This window comes from Sinohyriopsis cumingii, chromosome 6, assembly GCF_028554795.1.
Source record: "Sinohyriopsis cumingii isolate HCF-2022 chromosome 6, ASM2855479v2, whole genome shotgun sequence".
Lineage (NCBI taxonomy): Eukaryota > Metazoa > Mollusca > Bivalvia > Unionida > Unionidae > Sinohyriopsis > Sinohyriopsis cumingii.
In genome coordinates, this window is record NC_142966.1 from 14,091,564 (window position 1) to 14,115,843 (window position 24,280).

The 24,280-nt window shown below is 35.1% G+C and overlaps 1 protein-coding gene across 1 annotated transcript in view; it reads right to left on the reverse strand.

The window, feature by feature from the left end:
* LOC149796388 (cholecystokinin receptor-like) overlaps window positions 1-22,987 on the reverse strand; it is a 59,677-nt gene extending 36,690 nt beyond the window's left edge. The window contains exon 1 of the mRNA XM_089961066.1: window positions 22,301-22,987. Within this exon, the coding sequence (XP_089817192.1) occupies window positions 22,301-22,631 (331 nt within the window). The 5' untranslated portion in view covers window positions 22,632-22,987. The remainder of the gene's footprint in view (window positions 1-22,300) is intronic.
* Window positions 22,988-24,280: the final 1,293 nt, after the last annotated feature.

Genomic DNA, 24,280 nt, shown 5'->3' on the forward strand with positions numbered 1-24,280 from the left:
TGAAAACAGGCTAATTGATTCACATACAACTAAAAAACTCAATGGAAAATATAGATTAATAATTGGATGTAGCTGTCCAAAAAGCAATATATATATATATATATATATATATATATATATATATATATATATATATATATATATATATATATATATATATATATATATATATATATATATATATATATATATATATATATATGGTATAACAAAATACACACCAAATGTATCTAAAATAATGTAAGGTAAATTGCCAATGTAAGTAGAGTAAGATATTATGGAATACTGAATTATATGTTCAGATTACTAAAGATGACCGATGTCCCAAAAGTAAAACGTACGATACAGTTGTTCTGGGGTGAATACTGGGAATGAAAGTAAACGTCTGTGTGATTTTAGCCATCCAGAATAGGAGAAGTTTGATATAATCACGGGGTGGGTGATGAGAACCTCTTTGTCATTATATTTAATCATCAATATAATTATACTTTTATCTAAAGACTAAATGGAGATTAAATTTATATAGGTATCTTACAATACTATAATAGGATACAAATTACTTGAGTCTTCCATAAAATAGAATGCCTAAAGTCATCATGTACCGTTCTCTTATTGTGTGTGATCGGAAACGTCACGATATATCCAGTACATTAAAGAACTGTACCATGTTAAGTTTTAAATTAACCCCTATGTTGAAGGAATGTACCATGTAAATTTAAAAAATAACCCGTATTTTGGAAGACTGTACCATGATAAACTTAAACAAAATCACTTTACTGAAAGACCGTGCCATGATAAATTGAAAAATAACCCCAGTACTAAAATAATCTGCCTTGGTAAATTTAAAATAAACCCTATCTTGAAAGACTGTTCCGTGATACGTTTTAAAATAGTCAATATAATGAATGACTGTACCATGGTAATTTTTTAAAAGATTCTATGTTGAAATACTGTGCCGTGGTAAATTTAACCCCTGTGTTGAAAGACTACCATGTTAAATAAGATGACCTCAATACTGGAGGACTGTTATAGTTTCGTACAGATATAGAAGTTGTTAAACGTTCAATGTATATAATAATGTACGAAATGCTTCTATACAGTCATACATTTCACACAATGAAAATTGATTCCGCTCTACAATTGTATGCATACCATTAGTCATGTTAAGGTCGTACATAATTATCTAGCTAAACCCTTGAAAATTACATGCCAGTGTGTAAGTACTAGAAGTGTACTGTTTCTTGAATGTACCATGTTTTTATATATGTCTGTAATTGTCACAAGTATATTATCTTAAAAGAATACAAACTTAGTATTATCAGGTATTTACTATGCAATCTGGCAGACATAATGTAAGGAATCAGCAGGGATATTTGGCAATCACTTTTCCATGATCTCACTTGTTCAATTGTTCTCTGATCTAACATGTGACAGTTGCACGACCTCATCTGTAGTTTCGTGATCTCATTTGCAGTAGTTCGATTATCCTGTTTCTAGTAGTTCTATGATTTCACTTGTTGTAGTTTAATTATCCTATTTTTGGTAGTTCCATGATTTCATTTGTTGTGGTTTCGTGATCACACCAGCTAGAGGATATGTTCGTAGTTCCACAATCTCGTTTGCGGAGGTTCCATGATATCACGTTTAGTAGTTCACATTTCCATGATCTTACTTGTAATCGTTCCATGGTTCCCTTATCTCATTTGTATCAGTTCCATGATCTCGCTTGTAGTAGTTCTGTGATCTCTCTTATATTGTAAGAGTTAGATGATTTCATTTGTAATAATTCCATGATCTCACTCATTGTGGTTCCGTGATCTCGCTTGTAGTAGTTCTATTTTGCCATAATCTCAGATATAGTACGTACATAGCAGCTAGCTATTTATTTTAGAAAACTGTTTAATTTTGTTTATACACTGGAAGAAAGACTGAAGAAGTTCTATTCTACAGAAAAATTACTGTAAGATTAGTTTGGCATTCACGAATTAGGAAAATGAGTGACTTAGTTGTTAGGTTTGATAACAACGGATAATGAATTTCAAATGGAAAACAGTTTGGGCTTTTCTAAAACAGAATACTGTTAAAATAAACATTCATAAACGTCTTCGCCAGTGTTGGAAATTAATCTTTCTCACCACATCGATAATGCCGAAAAAGCAGCGATGTTTTATAAAACCGAAATTGTTTAAAGTCACGTTTTATATATGTGTTTATAAAGAAACACACACATTACATTACTATTCTGCCAACAAACGGTGAGTCCATGAATACCCGCACTTATCAACATCATTAAATGGATCACTGACCTACTTTACAGGCACAACACCGGATGAACATTGTAAGGGACACAACTTTTGCGTAGAGGCACTGTATCCAAAACGAAGCAGATTATCATGCAATTTTATTGATTGAAGGTGAATCATAAACCAATATTTAAAGAATAAAATTTAACGAAATGGCTATATTTTAACAAATTATAAACATTTTTGTTACAAAATAGAAGACTCTTTTTTCTTCTTTTTCTCTCGTTTAAAATATATTTGAATTAATTCATTAAACAAGTTTCTTTATTCATGCAATGAATTAAAATTGATCTTCTTTTAACATACCAATTTCTAAGTTGTTTCGGTTTCTGTGTGAAATCTTGCAACAGGTATAGACAGATAATTAATTGTTACAACAAAAAAATTAGGTTTGTATTCTAAAATGAAAAATTAGTTTGAATCAATTAGGTGACGAAACATTAAAAACTTAAGCAAGTTTGTATTACCTGATATAATAAGTCTTGGGACAGCTTCTAACAATCGGGTTATTTGTCATCATTTTACCTGATATAATAAGGTTTGAGACAGCTTCTAGCAAGCAATTGGGTTATTTGTCATCATGTTACCTAATATAATAAGGTTCAGGACAGCTTCTAGCTAACAATTGGTTTATTTGTCATCAGTTTGCGTACCATTTACATCTTGTGATTGTTGATAAACGATCTATTATATTGTTTCACGCAACAGATCCAAATAACGAGCGAACCAATCACCTGCATAAGACTGGAATACGAAATCAATGCTTCCCCTACTAAAAATAATATTTATGCAATTACCTTATGACTAGACATCATAAAACTCTAATTTCACTCTTGCTTTGTTTTTCTTGTTACACGTGTCTTTTTACTTATTACTAAGCCTTTACAAGCCACATATAAGAACACAACTCAATGTTATACAAACACAACTGTAATACCGAAAAGAAAGAATTCATTATGTTTATGGTTACCAAGTACGTGTGTCTAAAATATCCAAATATATAATGTCTAAGATTACCTACTACGTGTGTCTAAAATATCCAAATATATAATGTCTAAGATTACCTACTACGTGTGTCTAAAATATCCAAATATATAATGTCTAAGATTACCTACTACGTGTGTCTAAAATATCCAAATATATAATGTCTACGATTACCTACTACGTGTGTCTAAAATATCCAAATATATAATGTCTACGATTACCTACTACGTGTGTCTAAAATATCCAAATATATAATGTCTACGATTACCTACTACGTGTGTCTAAAATATCCAAATATATAATGTCTACGATTACCTACTACGTGTGTCTAAAATATCCAAATATATAATGTCTAAGATTACCTACTACGTGTGTTTAAAATATCCAAATATATAATGTCTAAGATTACCTACTACGTGTGTCTAAAATATCCAAATATATAATGTCTAAGATTACCTACTACGTGTGTCTAAAATATCCAAATAATTCGCTATGGAGTTCATTATCCAAACTAATCCAATACAGTCAAATAGCTAATATGTTTTCTATTGCATAGTGTAATTAATAAATGACATATAAGAATTAGTTTCGATTTTAATTAACGTAATTAAGATTATCACTGTTCATTTGTTTCAATTACTTCGCATATTGATTTCTGCAGTTCGGATGGAAAATATTCTAAATTTATAGTTGGTATGAAACATGGCTACCGATATGACTATATTCGTAATATCACGTTATTGCATTTTTAATTATTATCTACGTAAAATATGGATTACAATAATGTCTTATTAAGATCGTGATTACAGTATTAACTTATTAGGATCAGGATTACAGTGTTGTCTTATTAAGATCAGGATTACAGTACTGACTTATTAAGATCAGGATTACAGTATTGTCTTATTAAGACCAGGATGACAATATTGTCTTATTAAGGTCAGGATTACAGTGTTGTCTTATTAAGGTCAGGATTACAGCATTGTCTTATTAAGATCAGGATGACAGTATTGTCTTATTAAGACCAGAATGACAATATTGTCTTATTTAAAAAAGGATTAAAGTATTGTTGTATTAAGATCGGGTTTATAACACTGTCTTATTAAAATCAGGATGACAGTCTTACTATTGCCATGGTACGCTTTTCATAATAAAGATGATTACAAATTGGCTTATATCTGCTGTGATATTACCGCTGCGGTTGTCTAGTGGTTAGAGCGTCCGCCTTGGATGCGGTAGGTCGCGGGTTCGAACCCCGGCCGAGTCATATTACAGTCTTACAAAAATGGTACTAACAGCTGCCTCACTTGGCTCTCAGCATTAAGAGTTAGCGTTAGGACTGGACGGCCTGGTGTCAGGATAATGTGACTGGGTGGGACATCATGCTACATATCTGCGGCATGATGCACATATGCTAGACATCACTATAAACTATCACACTACACGCGCGCGCGCACACACACACTGCTATGATATCAAACCGATCTCTGATTCGCTTGTCGCAGGATATACTCTCCCGTTCTGAGGCTCGATCTGTTAAATAGATCTGGTACATTTCTACAGCTACGAAGGCTTCATGACATAAATTGTCTATCCGTCTTACTTACTCAGTATTTAAAAGTACATTACGTCGGGAAAAGTTGCTCGTTCCGACACTTTTCTCTTTTTCTTACATGTGAAAACAGATGTATCACGGCCGAAATAACGAATCATTTAACGACCAGCGACTCAATCTTCAAGTCTTATTCAAAATCCATCATTCCCTAAGTTGATATTGAACCAACAGATCTTGCTATTAGGCCAAAATATCTTGCTATTAGGCCAACAGATCCTGCTATTATGCCAATAGATCCTGCTATTAGGCCAACAGATCTTGCTATTATGCCAATAGATCCTGCTATTAGGCCAACAGATCTTGCTATTATGCCAATAGATCCTGCTATTATGCCAATAAAGTTTGATATGCCATCCATCATATCATTATTCAGAGTGAATTTACATGTATATATGGATATGTTTCTGAACATTGATCTCATCAATGGAAATTGAAGACAAAAACAAAAGGATTAAAACCAAGGAGGTAATTATGTGGTTTCTTTAAAGAAAAGTCCAAGATTAGATGGCATTTTGCGATCCTTGGCCATCTGAGATTCTGTTTATCTCATAGTTTTTACCTGAAATAATTGCATTCATTTTTAATCAGACGGAGCACCTTTCATTTGTTGTGATAAATAATCACTGGATTTGTTTGCACTGTTCTATAACTAGCAACGTTTATTTGTTTAATTTTAACCAATTATAATTTATCGAGCAACTGTCAATCGGAATAAAAAGATATTTGCAAGTCCAGTGTGAAGTCACATAGAAAAATGTTTAACAGCGAGAATGTGTAACTCTCAGTTTCACTTTTAAGCATTCAAATTGTTGGATATGTGAAGGGATGATTACAAATGTAGATATTCCAGAATTATAGTAATGTATTTGTAACCTGATATTTGCATTGTTCTATTTGGAACAGTAGACTATAGTTATTAATAGGAAGAGACAAATTTGGAATGGTATCACATGATAAGAGCCATTTTACGGCGGAAAGATGATGTGGATGGCTAACGTTCTTTCATTTTGGAGGGCGGTTTATGTCCACATTCTTCTGTGAACAGAAGTGAGTTAATTTGCTTCTATATGTGAACATTTAAACCGCTCTTGGATTCCATGCTATACCCCCACCCCGTTTCACACGCACGCTGTCAAATGATCAATTCCCTTAGTTGTATTCGTTCTTGTTGTTAGTGGTATAACGCCATTTTTCAGCGCATGGTAACACTGGACAACAAATTTTTACAAAAGTCATGTTACTGAAATAAAATTAGTCAATTCTTATCAATTTTTATGTGCTGAACACGAATATGACAGTCAAATTGCAAAATTGGCTCTAGTTTTTTTGTAATCTGCAAGAAATTAATGTTTACATAACGAAATGCATTCCAATAGTAAAAGGTCAACTGTAATAGCCTACCTATAAAAAATCAAGTCATTGACTACATCTTAGATTTCTTCGCCTGTCTCTTGTACAGCTGTTCGGGAGCATCTCTGAGGAGTGTCCAGCAGTAGTCAGCCAGCATTGTAGTGGACCATTTTCCCTGGTATCTTTGTTCCATTGTTGCGATATCTTGATGAAAACGTTCGCCGTGTTCATCACTAACAATACCACAGTTGCTAGGAAAGAAATCCAAATGGGAATGAAGGAAGTGAATCTTTAGAGACATATTGCAGCCAAGTTTCTTATACTTCATCAACATGTCTTCTACTAGTTCCTTATAGTTTTCTGCCCTAACATTTCCGAGGAAGTTTGTAGAAACTAGGCGAAAAGCATTCCATGCTTGTTTCGCGTCACCTTCCAGCAAGTTGTTGAACCGGTCATCTTTGAAAAGCTCTCGAATCTGAGGACCCACAAAAACTCCCTCTTTAATCTTTGCTTCGCTGAGTCGAGGGAATTTTTCATGCAGGTATCGGAATGCTGGCAAAGTCCGGTCAATGGCTTTCACGAAGTTCTTCATCAAACCTAGTTTGATGTGAAGGGGTGGTAGCAAGATTTTCTGAGCCTCAACCAGAGCTGGGTGTTGGATATTCTTCTCTCCAATGGCTACATTCTGCCTGTGAGTCCATTCCTTCCTCATGTAGTGCATTTCCCTTGCTCGGCTATCCCACTCGCATAAGAAACACATGTATTTTGTATATCCTTGCTGCAGTCCCATTAAAAGGGCAACTACCTTCAAATCACCACAGAGGTGCCAGCTGTACTTGTTATACTCAATGGAATTCAGTAGCTGCCTTAAGTTATCGTATGTCTCTTTCATGTGGACAGCATACACTACTGGAATAGATGGAAGAATGTTTCCATTGTGCAAAAGCACAGCCTTGAGACTCAGTTTCGAAGAGTCCACAAATAGTCTCCATTCTTGTGGGTCATGAGTGATTTTTAAAGCATTCATGAGGCCCTCAATATCGGAACAGAATATCAGATTACTTTCCTTTCTGAAGAAAGGCTCCAATTGCTGGTGGCGCCTTCGATATGCAGTAATTGTGACATCTTCTTCTAGAAGATTCCATTGTTGGAGTCTTGATCCTAGCAATTCTGCCTTGTTCTTTGATAAGTCCAAATCACGAATCAGGTCATTTAGTTCTTCCTGTGTTATTCTGTGTGGGGTTGATGATGCAATAGAGTGAAAATCTGGATCACTGCATGCTGATGGACCAGGAGAAGAACAGGTCGACTCACCTTTGTCTTCGTCAGATGAATCAAGAGAATATTCTGCTGGAGGTTCTGGAATAGGAAGTCCCTCACCATGTGGAACTGGTCTCAATGCAGACGGAATGTTTGGGTAGACTATTCTCGACTTCTTTCGCTTCGTTATTCCGCCGGAAAGAGGAGGAACCAAGCAGAAGTAACAGTCATTTAGGTGGTTGCTTGGCTCTCTCCACACCATTGGGACTGCAAACGGCATTGATGACCTTTTGCAATTCAACCACTGTGAAAGCTGTGTTGTACATGTAGCACAGCATATATGCGGAGCCCAAGGCTTGTCTTGGTCACCAACCTTGCATCCGAAGTAAAGATGATATGCCTTCTTCACTTGAGAATTGATACTTTTCTTCTGGTTGACAAATGTCACTTCCCCACAAATATAGCAAAAATTGTCCGCGGTATTAACACACTTTCGAGGCATTACTGTTCTTTATTGTACGTAAATGGATAAAATAATAAGTTTTATGTAACAGTAGCTTGAACTGTCTCGCACAACGTCTAAAATATTTTAAATGCTGAACCTATCTGATTGGGCTTTATATAGTACACTGCTTACGTCAGCTTCAGCAGCCGCCTGGCATTAGTATAATAGGCCTACACATGTATAGTACACTGCTGACGTCAACTTACTTCAGCAGCCGCATGGCATTAGTATTGCATTGCATCAGAAAATGATGCAATCAACTGTGGATGATGTGAGCATGATGGTATTATGCAATGTTACATCATTATTCCGGATGTTGCTGCAGTCCTACTGGAGAAATTTACACAGTGAAACATAGAAAATGAGGTATATGAATATCTTCAAAACGAGAGCCAATACAAATTTTTCACGGTTATATTCGTGTTCGGCACACCAAAATACTACAGATTAGGGCCTTTTCAAGTCAGTAATGATTTCACTGTTGACCAGTGTAATCTATACATGGCGTAACGAACCCATTTGTGGGTAAAAGGGCCATATTCAGAATGACTTGACCTTTTGCCACAATTCCCTTTGGGCAGTCGATTCCCAAAAAATGGCTGCCAAAACTTTAGTAGTTAAAGTAAAAACAAACGTTCCAGTAGGTGGAGTTAATGAAATTTTCCCACGATCGCAGCCAAACAGTAAAGAGAATACTGCGCAGGAATTTCATGGATTTTTTTTTTTTTGTTGGTGCAATTAGAATTATATAAAGTGACATGTTAACATGTTATAATATCAAAAGAATATTAAACTGCACACACTATACATAAAGTGTGATAAATATATGTATGAACCCCTCAAAACCTATGACCCTTTGTACCAAACATTTATTTTCGGTTTGATAGGATTTCGGGTTACTGAGGATTTCTCATATGTGACATAGGTCTTTTTAAAGCGCCTATGTGACGTGAAAGAACATAATTATGAGAGAACATATGTGTTTATGTATTTGTGTTTGTAATAGAACATACGTGTTTTGTGTGTGTAAGGAACATCATTGTTTGCGTGTTATAGAAGATATATGTATGTGCGTGTGTGTGTGTGTGTGTGTGTGTGTGTGTGTGTGTGTGCGCGCGCGCGTGCAACGGGACATCTTTATTTATGCGTGTGTAAGAACATGTGTTTATGCGTGTAAGAGAACATATGTGTTTGTGAGTGTGAGAGAACATATGTGTTTATGCGTGTGAGATAATATATGTGTTTATGCGTGTAATAGTGCACAGATGAATAAGGTTGTTTGTTATTTTTAAACGTTTAATGAAAACGTAGCTAAACAGCGTATGTTCCTTTTAAAAATCACATCCCGTCAAATAAATAAATACAGTTGCTCCACGCAGTCATCATCTGAAGAAATACCTAGGGAACGAGATAATATCTTAAGTTGCCCATCAGAATTGTTAATGACAGTTTATATACTCCGTATAATTCATAAGATGGTTATACCAATTTCTTTTCAAGTTGTTTCATCGCAGGTGTTGGCACAGATTTATACACTTTTATTAGACAAATTTGATCCGAAAGGATAGTTTAATCCTGACATATTCACATGCCGGTGATGACATGTCGCAATGACAGCTACTGTCTCACCTTCTAAAACAGGGTTCAGGATATAAATTGACTCTTAATCTTTAAATACTGCTGGTTGGTATTCATCGGCACAGAATCATGAGTAATGCAGCAAGCCTTGTCAATAAAGCCGTGGTATTTACATTTAAAAATATAAAAGAAATAACTTTCTAAGGATCTTTTATGCAAACGCATATCGTCAATCACAATTAGATTACTGGCAGATAAAAATAAGCTTTTATAACAGAGTATCTACAAGAGTTTAGTTATTAATAATTTACCCAGAAAGCCGGTTCCTTGTAGGATGCAATGACCCTAGATTAACTTGATTTTTGGACCAAGACTGTGTTTGCGTACGTGTCGATTATTGTTTTAACCTCACGTACCATTGGAGCACTTTCTCAACGATAAACCTGCATGCAATAGATTCTAACCGTAAAATTATCTAGTCCAGCGTAGATCAGGAATTTAGCGGATAAAATACATTTCAAGTGAGTTTCAGTATTGTGGGAAATCAAACTGTATAAAATTGAATTTGAAAGAAAAAATATTGTTTCGGTTTTCGGATTATATAGGTTTTGGTTTAGGAAAGGATAATGATGATAATAATGAAAAAAGTTTGTAACCTTCATAACATTTCAATCTAGAGAGGATTCCAATATACCGAGGGTTAGGTCATGATGGTTTTCACTCCAGCATCGATATAGTGCCGTCCAGCGCCAACATTAATTCAAGCATTGATCTAGTGCTGCCCAACCCCTACAGTCACCAAAGCATTGATCTAGTGCTTTAAGAAAAACCTTTTACATAAAACGCTTAAATAAGTAATTTATTACTTGCTGTCAGGCGTGAATAGCCGTTTTATGCTTGCGTGATGGGAACCATATTTATGTTATTTTGGTGTGATAACATGATTACAACAAAGCAAATGCAGCTTTCCTTATTTAACTTTAGACAATATCAATCTCTTACGTAATACAATGGTGTATATCGAGTTATCAATTAGCACATGACGGATGGCAGTTTATATGGATTCCAGAATCAGCACGAGAAGATAATCAATAACATGGTATACAAAGTGAAAAAAGTTGTTTCTATACACCAAGTGATAATATAGCGCGCTGATATAGGCATACAGGATTTTTTAATAAATTGTGTATGGTACCATTTGTCAACCTTAATCGATTTCTCATTGTAAGCATGTGCTTAGATCACTGTCTTAAAATAGTATCCATGGAACTATTATCTATTATACAAAGGACGTGGACGTATATATATATATATATATATATATATATATATATATATATATATATATATATATATATATATATATATATATATATATATATATAGTGTGTGTGTGTGTAGTTCTTAATGTCCGCCATTTGGCTGGTCTGTGGTAGAATATATTGCCAAACTGAATGTGCGTCATTATTTCGAACATTGTGCGATGTCTTCTTTGAAGGATTCCCTTTCTTTCTTTGTTTCACTACTTTTTCTAATTATGCCCCTACAGAGGTGTGGTCTTGAACTGGTGATGTCCGTCTGTCCATGTGCACAAGCTACTCAACGAAAACCAATAAGATTGATGTTAGCATATTTATATCTATATATAGATCACCTGATTAGATTTTCAGGCCATTGCAACATTCTGTACATTTGTACAATTTCGACCGTTTTAAATTTGCTTCATAAAAAATAAATGATTGTGCTTTTGCATTATATATACATGACATATACACACCATAATGTTTACTTAGTTCCATTGCCGAAGCTCAACTGGTTGTTATCTAATTGTTCAAAGGCTTTTCCGTACTTTCCGCAGTATAGAAAATTCACGAAAAGTTCCAAAATTGTTACAAATTTACGTGAATGGCCTTAAAATCAGTTAAAATAACCCATCTGAGAAGCACATCCAATGGGAAAAAAATTGTTCTAAGAACCCATCTGACCTCACCAGCCAATGAGAAATTACTCCACCAGTCAATGAGAAATTATCCCACCAGCCAATGAGAAATTACCCCAAAAGTGTCAACAGGGTTCAGTATATAGGTTGAATGTGACTTGTCAACACCTATGATTAGATTAATATCTATAAAAGTCAAATCTACACGCAGGATAAAAATGTACAAATGTAGTGACTATGGATGATCATCACACTTTACAGTCACAAACAACATTACATGCACTATAGACATGTATCAACAATTACGAAAATAAAGAAATAAAGACATGAGAGAGAGAGAGAGAGAGAGAGAGAGAGTCACAAATGATCAATGGATTTATATTGAATGCCAATACCATTAGCAAGCAAATTAAGTCTGTATTATTCAGTGTTTTCGTTGCCGTGTATGCCTTTCTACGTCTTCATATTATAGCCACTTGATTGAATGCTTAACTGGTGACACAGAGCATTAATCGCTTTATTCAGAAATTGCAAGTTCCTCTTTAAGGTGTTAAAAAGTACTCTAGAAAGATTTATAGCAAAGATTTAATGCAAGTCTTTTATTGCTTCTGCTATGATATAGAATGTCTGCAAATCGAAACAGCATTTCCCTAATCCCTCGCGGTTCCAAAACGACCTTTGAAATAGATGGGTGAATATTCCACAATTACACGCGGATTTAAATACATACGCGAATTTTATGGTTGCTCTTTCAAAATCCTAAAACTATTGTTCTTTGCAATCTTAAAGGATACTCGCCTATTACTTTAAACTTTTTTAGTTAGATTTACTGGCTTCATAAATTGCCATACGATCTAACAAAGGCTTCGATTCTTAAGTCCATTAGATATTCGCTTTCAGGAAAAGGGGTATTTTTATATTCATGTGAAAAAGAATTGAAAGGCTTATGACACACATATTTGTAAGTGCAAAATATTTGAAAATGGTTGCATTTACTTGTCATTAAACTGTAATGCATGCCTTTCTAATGGGTCATGCTGCATTTTCAACCAGTCTTTTGAAAAAAATAAAAATACATTTAATTCCATAATTTCATGAGCGAATCGTGCAAGAACACAAACAAGGAAGGTCTCGAATCGAGTTTGTTGTCTTAAAACTATTTAGTCGACTCTCCGGTAGCACCATTAACTGAAGAAAAATTATTTTGTTTGGGTGACATTTTAGGACAGGATATGCATATACTCGACAGAAAGCCGCTGCCTTCGTCTCATTTGAATAAAATTGTCCATTTTAAAAACTGCCTGTGTGCAAGAGAAATCCGTTTTATATCCAACGCATAGCTTGGTTTGAATACCAAGCTTGTACTCAGAATTCATGTGTCCATTAGATACAATATTTAGACCATGCTGCGCGACGTTCAAACGTTAAACTGGCTACCTTTGGTGGAATTACTGGTCTGATGATGACGCAGCGATTACCGTATGTTGTACGCACATGTTAATCACTATAGTTACACAGATTAATTCATTTTAAATCTGTGAGAATACGTGTGCGAGGATACCTGATTATATGTAAGTGAAACAATAATTGTAACATAACCTGTCACAAAACGTGAGGACCACATGACAAATCGGTCTTTCATGACCAAATTTGTTACCCTTGTTAGATTATTTATACCCTTATAAGAGTATTATTATTATTATTATTATTATTATTATTATTATTATTATTATTGTTGTTGTTGTTGTTGTTGTTGTTGTTATTGTTGTTGTTGTTGTGTTCTTGTTGTTATTGTTCTAACATTGCTCGGCCATTTCCGCCAGGCTGTGAAATAACTTCGGAAGTAGATGTAGGAATACACATCAATTTGATGGGTTTGATGAAAAACCTATGTCGAATTGCACCACATATGTAAAAAAAAATAAAGGAATTAAATTTGACAAACTTGACAATACCATCTTTCGAACGTGCCATAAATGAATTACGAAAAAAGATATAAAATGTAACAAAGTTATCTGCTCCTTTTTACAATTTAATTCTGGAGTCGAGGAAGTGAAAAAGAAGATGCGGAGCTAGAAGTGTTATAATATATGCACATCTGAAGTAAGGTCAAGCTTTACAGGTTATAATGTAAATTGAATCCATCAATCATATATCAAAATAAAAAGAATGAAATGTTCTCGGAACAATACCTACGATACACAAGGTTTCTTTTAAATAGACAGTTTAAACAATAAGGAAAAACCTGGGAAATTGTTTTTCTTTAAAAATCTAACTTATGTGGGACTAGGATTAGCTAAGTGTTAGGCTAACTACTCAATTAATATGAAGGAAGAAAACTTCCAACAATTATAACCTAAAAAGTCGCACGTAGCTGATGCATTAACAGAACAATGCCATATTTCAAATTAAATAGTTCAACTATTTTCGCATTATGAAACTGAGAAAACAGGGTGTATCGGCTTATGAAACTGAGAAAACAGGGTGTATCGGCATTATGAAACTGAGAAAACAGGGTGTATCGGAATTATGAAACTGAGAAAACAGGGTGTATCGGAATTATGAAACTGAGAAAACAGGGTGTATCGGCATTATGAAACTGAGAAAACAGGGTGCATCGGCATTATGAAACTGAGAAAACAGGGTACATCGGAATTATGAAACTGAGAAAACAGGGTGTATCGGCATTATGAAACTGAGAAAACAGGGTGCATCGGCTTATGAAACTGAGAAAACAGGGTGTATCGGCATTATGAAACTGAGAAAACAGGGTACATCGGAATTATGAAATTGAGAAAACAGGGTGCATCGGCTTATGAAACTGAAAAACAGGGTACATCGGAATTATGAAACTGAGAAAACAGGGTACATCGGAATTATGAAACTGAGAAAACAGGGTACATCGGCTTATGAAACTGAAAAAAACAGGGTACATCGGAATTATGAAACTGAGAAAACAGGGTACATCGGAATTATGAAACTGAGAAAACAGGGTACATCGGAATTATGAAACTGAGAAAACAGGGTGTATCGGCATTATGCAGCTGTGAGAAATTCGTTGTGAATGGTTGACGGGAGAGAATTTGCAATAATTTATTTTGAGACAGTAGCAATGTCGAATGCTTGCGGTAGTAGTAGTAGCAGTACTGGCGGTAGTAGTAGTAGTAGTGCTGGTAGTAGCAGTAGTAGTAGTAGTGTTTTATCAGAACAAAAATAGAAATGTAGCGCCAACTGAATTCAAAGTTTAAAAAAATCTACAACAGCATCGCATAGTATTTAGGAAGAGAATTGATTCCTAATAAATCAATTATTAAATATGCAACAAGACACAAATTACAATGCAAATATATTAAATTTGTATAAAATGGATATGAACTAAGAAATAAAAGTGATACATGTAAAGGTATCAAATTGGTATAAAATGGATATGAAGTAAGAGATAAACGTAATACATATGAAGTAGGACTGTACCGAACAATGGTTTTAACTATTCGTCCGAATACGAATACCGGTAGATGCTCATGACTATTCGGTCAAATAGGAATACGGATAGTTACCAAATGCTGCAAACAAAAATAATTTTCAGCAGGCCTAATGACATTTTAATTGCTTATAAAGTAACTAATAACGAACACGTGAGGGTTCAAATGACTAAGGCATTACAAAAATGTCAAAGTGCTACAGTTAAACGTCTTGATAATGCCAATACGTTAACTAATGAATATCAAAATACAAATTTTCAAATGTATTCCGACAGTTACTGCTGCAGGAAGGAGACATTAGCTTTAAAACAAATAGCCTCTCGACATTGTCTGCAAGTAGACAACATCTGATGCCGGCAGCACTGAATAGACGTTCACTTGGGACGCTTGTTGGAGGCGCTGCTAGATAATGTTGGGCGCAAGAAAGGAGCAAAGGAAACCTGTCAGCACTGGTCTGCCACCATGACACTGGGTCAATATCCCTTGGGATACAAGGCTCATTCAGAAATTTATTCAAATTCTTTGTCAATAAGAATTGAGGTACTGTTTTCTAGCTGGTAGCTGCACGTTTGCATCGAGTCACGTGAGGTCCAGAAGTCAACATATGCACTTCTGGCTTACTTACTGGGTGGATTGTCAGATTCATCTTCAATGCTGTTGACAGTGTCGGCATTTTGAGATTGAGATAAATTACGGTACAAGGTTCAGTTTGAAACGTGGATCTAACCCTGTCGAAATTACAAAATGTTCATCAAATAGCCTCGAACAACAAAAAGCATGTTACATCTATTACAACAGTCATAGTGTGACCACCACTCAGCAACGCATGCAGACGGCAAGCCCATAAGTCTGCCTACTTCCTGAATGAACAGGCTTCTTGCCGCCTACCTAGCCACCTACCGTAAGTAAACAAGGCTGATTACACAGAGTCTGCTGCTGACGAAGCTTGACCTGATTGTACTAATCGTATTCGTCTGGAACCTACTATTCGGGGCCAAATACGAATGCTTCATTTAATACACTATTCGGGGCCGAGTACGAATACGAAGCGAATGTTCGGCACATGCCTACAATACATTACAAGGGGTACATATTCTTTGATATCAACCAGGAGCAATACATTGAAAGGGGTACATATTATTTAATATCATACTGATACAATACATTACAAAGTGTCAAAGTTGCTTTTCTATCTGGAAGAATACATTGCAAGGTGTACATATATTTTATATGAGCCTGGAACATTACAATGCAAGGTGGTACGTATACTTTTATATCAGCCTGGAAAAATAAATCGCAAAATTCTAAAAATCAGTCTTTCTACAAACATTAGATCTGAATATGTCATGAATACTTTAAAATAGCGAGTATGATTCTGTATAGACAGCCATCGAAGACACGGCTATAATTCGTTCGAGGAAGTCGAAATAAGAAGTTTCAGAAATATTCGCGCAGCTATTTTCTGGAAATCATCGATTTTGCATAGATTATAAACTTGGATGTGTTTGCGTATATGGTGCAGAATTAGACTATCAGTGGAAGTCCCAAAATAAAGCACATGTTGTTGAGGAGGTGGTACAGTTTACAAAAGAGAGAGTTATTCTTGACGACCATTGCACATATATGATCGATATCTGAGTTCCAGGTGATCACTGTAGATTCCAAGGCGCATTTGATTTCTAACACTAGACACGTCAAAACCATTATGAGGTAGAAGTATATTCATGTCACCGGATAGGCCCTGCCTTGTCCTAATTATCATTCGTTTATGCTTAGTAGACGCATAAATATGCAGGTAGATTTGAAGTTTATTCTCAATGTCAAGATATTTGAATATGTAGATGTAGATTTACAATCTGCAATTTATAATCGTCAAATCTGATGCAGGTAGATTCGAATTTTATTCTCATTGTGGATATATTTCGTCAACGAAAAGATCAGTGTTGGAATGTACTGGACACAAGGCGACGTCTACACCTCTTAAACTACGACTCGCATCAGACATATATTTACACTTAGAAACAAACTGGGGTCTGTCAGCAAGATACATGATACGCTCTTTACAACAAGCAACTGCGTGTGAGTAAAACTTGTAGGCTGATAGTCTTTAATAAGTACCGAATAGTCAACCAAATCGGATGCTTTATTTTAAATCGGTGAACACATCGCCATAATACTACTGCGTTACAATTCCAATATAGGCCATTCAGATTCCCTACATAACAACATACATGTTGCTGTTGTTAAAGGGTTTAAAGCCGTTTTTCAGCACAAGTCCCGGAAAACCTGAAAAGAACCACCGACCCACGAGAAGCTACTGGCAAGCTTTCTCACGTACCCACATTGACCGATCCCGATTCCGGGCACTTTAGACCAATTGACTGCATGGAGACCCGTTTTCACGTTTAGTTTATGTATGTATAATTGTTGGTAGCTGGTATTTAGGTAGTTAAGTTGGTCGGAAGGTATGCACATATATGTATGTAAGTATGTATGTATTTATGTATGTATGTATGTATGTATGTATGTATGTATGTATACCACTAAATGGGTAAGGGGTAAAAATATATCCTAGAAATAGGAAACTTTGAATAAAACGCGCATATATAATTGCACTCGCGTCATAACTCACCAGTAATGAAACATAAAACGAACAACGATCAAGAATAACATGCGAAAGAAATGCAAATATCTTGAAAAAATTGGGAGTATTTACATTTGACGAGCACATTTTAAATGAATTATCGTGTTGGCTCCCTCTCCTCCGGGACACTAAGAAACTACACAATTGTGACTAATATATATGGTAGTCAAAAATGAAATGGGTCCATTGACTTAACGTAATGCATAATCATCATGTCAGATATCATCATATTCAATTTCATTTGCTCGATTGTACATTGATTATAATCCGTCAAGGAGTCGACACTGCCATGATCATCATGACGAAACATACTGTAAAGAGCCTCAAGTTACCAACACAACGTGTGATCGTATATAATAATTTAATACATATTATTGTGCTTTACGCAAATGTTCAGATATTAACCACACTTGAACGGCAAAATTATTGATTTTAGTTGATGCATTTCATATAGGAAATCCCAATTAAGTCTGTGAATATCTAATAGTACCCGCTCCGTGTAGCACATTTCGAAGGCACGTGACCATTTTCATAAGGGGCTTATAATGGACTGTCATGAAGAAAAATTTATATCTTTGACTTGACCCAACACGTTTATATCTCATATGTATATTTTTGACATGACTCTGGACATTTATATCTCAAATGTTTATATTTTACATAAATAAATATATTCATATCTCAGATATTCATCCATGTTAAAGCTTGCTATTTGTTCCTTTTATGCTCATTTCGGCACATGTGAAATTGTAAACTGCAACTGATAATTTCTTCATTATTCGCACATTGATTCATATTTTAACATTCTTACGTTTGCAAAGCACGGTTCACTTATAAAGGAGATATGTATGTTACGAGGCATACTTAAAGTCCCAATGGACTACTTGATACAAAATGATATGCGATTATTTAAAGTCCCAATGGACTGTTTGATACAACAAGCTGTTATATTAAAGTCCCATTGGACTATTGTATACAACAAGCTTTTATATTACTTAAAGTCCCAGTGGACTATTTGATACAACAAGCTTTTATATTACCTAAAGTTCCAGTGGACTTTTTAATACAACAAGCTTTTATATTACTTAAAGTCCCAGTGGACTATTTGATACAAATTGCTATGCGATTATTTATAGTCCCAATGGACTGTTTGATACAGCATATTAGTACATTATCTAAAGTCCATATAGACTATTTGATACAACATGTTATTATATTATCTAAAATCCATATAGACTATTTGATACAACATTTTATTATATTATCTAAAGTCCCAATGGACTGTTTGATATAACATGTTATTATTTTATCTAAAGTCCATATAGACTTTTTGATACAACATGTTATTATATTATCTAAAGTCCATATAGACTATTTTATATAATATGTCATTATATTGTCTAAAGTCCCAATGGACTGTTTCATATAACATGTTATTATATTATCTAAAGTCCATATAGACTATTTGATACAACATGTTATCATATTATCTAAAGTCCATATAGACTATTTGACACAACATGTTATCCTATTATCTAAAGTCCATATAGACTATTTGATACAACATGTTATTATATTATCTAAAGTCCATATAGACTAGTTGATACATGTAATTATATTATGTAAAGTCGATATAGACTATTTGATACAACATATACTATTTAAAGTCCCAGTTGACAGCTTGATACAACATACTATAATATTTGAAGTCTCAATGGACTGTTGGAGACAACATGCTATAAAATTATTTAAAGTCTCAATATGCTATTTGATATAACATGTTATTACACTATTTAAAGTCCAAGTGGACTATTTGAGACATGTTATATTATATTGAAAACTGTATTCCTTGCATGTGACGTTTGCTTTTCAAAGTTTTCTTTTCTTTAAAACGAAAATATCGTATTCAGTTCGCTGTGAAATGATTGAAATGCAATGGTCTTTTTTATAATTGCTGTGCGCAGCCTTTTCTATACTAGTTCTTTGTTTATGTATGTTTAAAAAAAAATGCTTGGTCTTGGTCTATGTATGTTTTAAAGAAGTTTAAATGCTTTGTCTTCGTTTATTTATTTTCAAAACATTATTTACCTTGGTTTTTCGTTTATGTATTTTTCAAAAAATGTCTACGCTTGGTCTTTGCTTATTTTTCAAAATATTACCTGCTATGTCAAACTTTAGAATGCCAGCATTAAGTGTCCAGTATAAATGTGCACTTGAAGCATTTAACAATTTGCTCTGATTAAAGTTTGGTTCCCCTCCCACCCATTTTGGCTGATTTTCATAGCTATACCGATGAGAAGTATGTTCGTATTTAGTGAATTATATCGAGGTTATTTCTTTAAGTACCTTTTTCAGATCGTTTTTATCTGTTTTTATTGCTTCAAAAAGATCTTCATTGTTAAAGTGTCGCAATTTAGCAATATATGGCCTACGTGATGACCCACTAGATGTCCCACTAGATGACACACTAGATGGCCAGCTAGACTGTACACTATATGGCCCACTAAATGGCACACTAGATGGCCAACTATATGGCACACTAGATAACCCACTAGATGTCATACTATATGGCCCACTAGATCGCCAACTATATTACCAACTATATAGCACATTATATGGCCCACTAGATGACCAACTATATGGCACACTAGATGGCACACTAGACGACCCACTAGATGATCCACTCAATGGCCAGCTAGATGACCAACTATATGGCACACTAGATGGCACACTATATGGTGCACTAGATGGCATACACTATGGCCTACTAGATGGCCAACTATATTGCCAACTATATGGCACACTAGATGGCACACTAGATTAAATATGATATGGCCCACTAGATGACCAACTATATGGCACACAAGATGGCACACTAGACGACCCACTAGATGATCCACTCTATGGCCCACTAGATGACCCACTAAATGGCACACAATACAACACATATTTTTCTTAATCGAAGTCAGCGTCCTCTTCATGTGCAATCAAAATATTGTGATTTATTCATCTTTATTATTGTCATTGAGATAACTGTTGCTAGAGTGTGGTAATGCTAAAGTCGCTAGACTGTGGCAATGCTAATGTCGCAAGAGTGTGGTAATGCTAAAGTCGCTAGACCGTGGCAATGCTAAAGTCACTACAGCGTGGTCATGCTAATATCGCTAGAGCGTGGTAATGCTAAACTCGCTATAGCGTAGTAATGCTTATATCACTAGAACGAGGTATTGCGGAAAAGCAACAGTTTCGCTTATGAGGCACATCATAACGCTGTCCCGTCGTAGAAAATAAAATATAAAATGTGGAGACAACGAGAGCACTATAACCTTATCCAAAAACTAAAATAGAAACAATGTCCAGTATAATATTATAGCCCATGATCCGATCTCAACGTGTTGGATACGGTATCAAAGGTGCTTACCCGGGACTGGTACCATGCTCAGTTAACAACTGGTAGTCTAATTTGAGCTTACTTAACGAAAGTGTAATATTTAGTGATATTTTTTATTCATTTGTGTTCAGTATAACACGTGTTTAATCTAGGATGATGATATCAGATGGTATATGAATACAAGACGTTGTTTAATGTCGGATGAGGACATCAGATCGTATTTGCGTATAATACACGTGTTTAATGTCGGATGAGGACATCAGATCGTATTTGCGTATAATACATGTGTTTAATGTCGGATGAGGACATCAGATCGTATTTGCGTATAATACACGTGTTTAATGTCGGATGAGGACATCAGATCGTATTTGCGTATAATACACGTGTTTAATGTCGGATGAGGACATCAGATCGTATTTGCGTATAATACATGTGTTTAATGTCGGATGAGGACATCATATCGTATTTGCGTATAATACACGTGTTTAATGTCGGATGAGGACATCAGATCGTATTTGCGTATAATACATGTGTTTAATGTCGGATGAGGACATCAGATCGTATTTGCGTATAATACACGTGTTTAATGTCGGATGAGGACATCAGATCGTATTTGCGTATAATACACGTGTTTAATGTCGGATGAGGACATCAGATCGTATTTGCGTATAATACATGTGTTTAATGTCGGATGAGGACATCATATCGTATTTGCGTATAATACACGTGTTTAATGTCGGATGAGGACATCAGATGGTATTTGCGTATAATACACGTGTTTAATGTCGGATGAGGACATAGATGGTATATGCATATAATACTAGTCGTGCAAAGATCCTTGAAGATTATTTTAGGTATGTATATTTTTAGAGTTGAAATTATCCTGATTTTTAATATAATGTGTTGTAGTTATTGTTGTTGTTGTGGCTTTAACGCTACTTTCAGCACACGATAGCACACGATAGACAATACCTGACGGTCAATATAGCCGGTGGAGGAAGAACTTACGAAAATACACGTAAGAACCACCAACCCGCGGGAAGCTACTGAGAATGTTCTCACTTACCCAAATTGGCGTAATAGAATATAAAATCTTACATTTGTGTTCGTTTCAAACACTACAAACGTAATGCCTTATCTAATGATTTGGTCGTAAAGGCTGACAAAAAGCAAACGTTATTAAACTCGTTTCATTAATTTGATATGTAATGTGCATTCTTGTACGAAATTATGTATTCGATATTCTACTTACCCTGTAGGTAGCGAATCATGACACACATGGCTTCCCCAAACATAAAGTTCTGCATCATCATGGGGATCAGGGTGAAGGGCATGCAGAATACAGCTAGGAGCAGATCACTGATGGATAAGTTCAGAAGGAAGACATTCGTCACAGTTCGCATTCTCTTATTTTGAACCAGGGTTAGGATTACTAGAATGTTCCCGATCAAAGCCAAAGCGAATATAACAGAGTACACCCCTATTGCCATATCACGGGTGAACTGCAATTCCTCCCTCGGAGTTTGATTCCTTTGTCCTATTTTCTCAGTGGTTACAGACAAATTTAAAGGAAACTCAGACATTCTATGTCTCTGAATTTAAAATTCGGAGAAGATACGACAAAGAAAGTACCTCGTAAAAACTAGTTTTCTTCTTGTGGTATTTTCAGAGTAACAATTTAAAGGTGATACCGATTTCTACAGTCTTTGAAATTTCGTAATTATTTTAGAGTATTTCACCATTCGCAATAATCTTAAGGTTATTTAGTCATGTTCGGCAACAGTAGTAACTCATGATTCATTGAAACTTGTGATCTTTGCTGGTGAAAACTGACTGGCATATCGAACACTCCCTGCCGCTTGGAATATTGCATCAAGTATTACAGTTTCCTTCGCTCGCGCTTTAAATAGAAAGCCAGTTGTTCTCAGTGGCAGACAAAATGAAATATCCACATCACGAGTGAAGATTTATTATATTTTTCCTTCGCAAATGATCCGTTGCACCAATCAGATAGACGTAAGTACGTCCCACTCATAGTAATGCGATTGTCCATGAATTAAGTGTGCTTGGCGATACTACCATTATCACCGAGAAACAGTTTGCAACTGTGCTAAACGGACCAACTGGTCAATAGTCAAAGGGTTACACTTTAATTCATTCGATGGGTTTTTACCCTTTATTCTGTCTCACTAATTACAGAAACTCTCTCTCTCTCTCTCTCTCTCTCTCTCACACACACACAATGTATGTCGCAAAAATGTGTGTATTCAATACAAGCGTTGGTCCGTTGCAATAACTACTAGTGTTTGCGTCAATAATTTTCTGAGGTCAATTTCGTTGCTTTGGATGAAAATTAACAGCCCCGAATCCAAAAGGAAAAGAAGTCACAAACAGTTTATTTACAGAATATGTACAGGCTTTCGGCTAAATATTGGATATTGAAATCTCAAAAGAGATACATCATATAAGAGAATATAAGAAACGAAATTGAAACTAAACATTAACAAGAATTAGCATACTTGATATTGTATTATTATGGGTGGGTTATTCAGAGAAATTAGGAAAATATTAGATGCTCTAGTACATATTTCTGTTAATGAAAACCTTGTAACTAAAAATCATGAAGGATCTACACTTTAGGATATCCATACCTTTTATTATAAAAAGTTCAACGGTCCAAATATCCTCCCATTGTGAGACACCTAATTGCTGAAAGAGCATGTCAGACTGAAGTATGCCCAATTAAGTGATTATATCTGGCAAATTCATATAAATAACCGTGACATGAAATAGGTTTCTCGTTTACTTTCCTAAAACCAACAAAATCCAAAATCGGTATACAGTTTTAGCTATTTTTTAAATAAATAAACAGAAGCACCTCTCAATAACAACAACATCATGTATCCAGCCCTTTTATAAATTCACAAACACACACACACACACACACACACATAGATAGATAGATAGATAGATAGATAGATAGATAGATAGATAGATAGATAGATGGATATATATATATATATATATATATATATATATAGAGAGAGAGAGAGAGAGAGAGAGAGAGAGAGAGAGAGAGAGAGAGAGAGAGAGACAGAGAGACAGAGAGACAGACAGACAGACAGAACGAGATAGAGACAGAGAGAGAGAGAGGGAGAGACAGAGAGAGAGGAAGAGAGAGAGATCATGGTGTAGCTGACCAATAATATTTATTGTGTAGGCAACATAATGC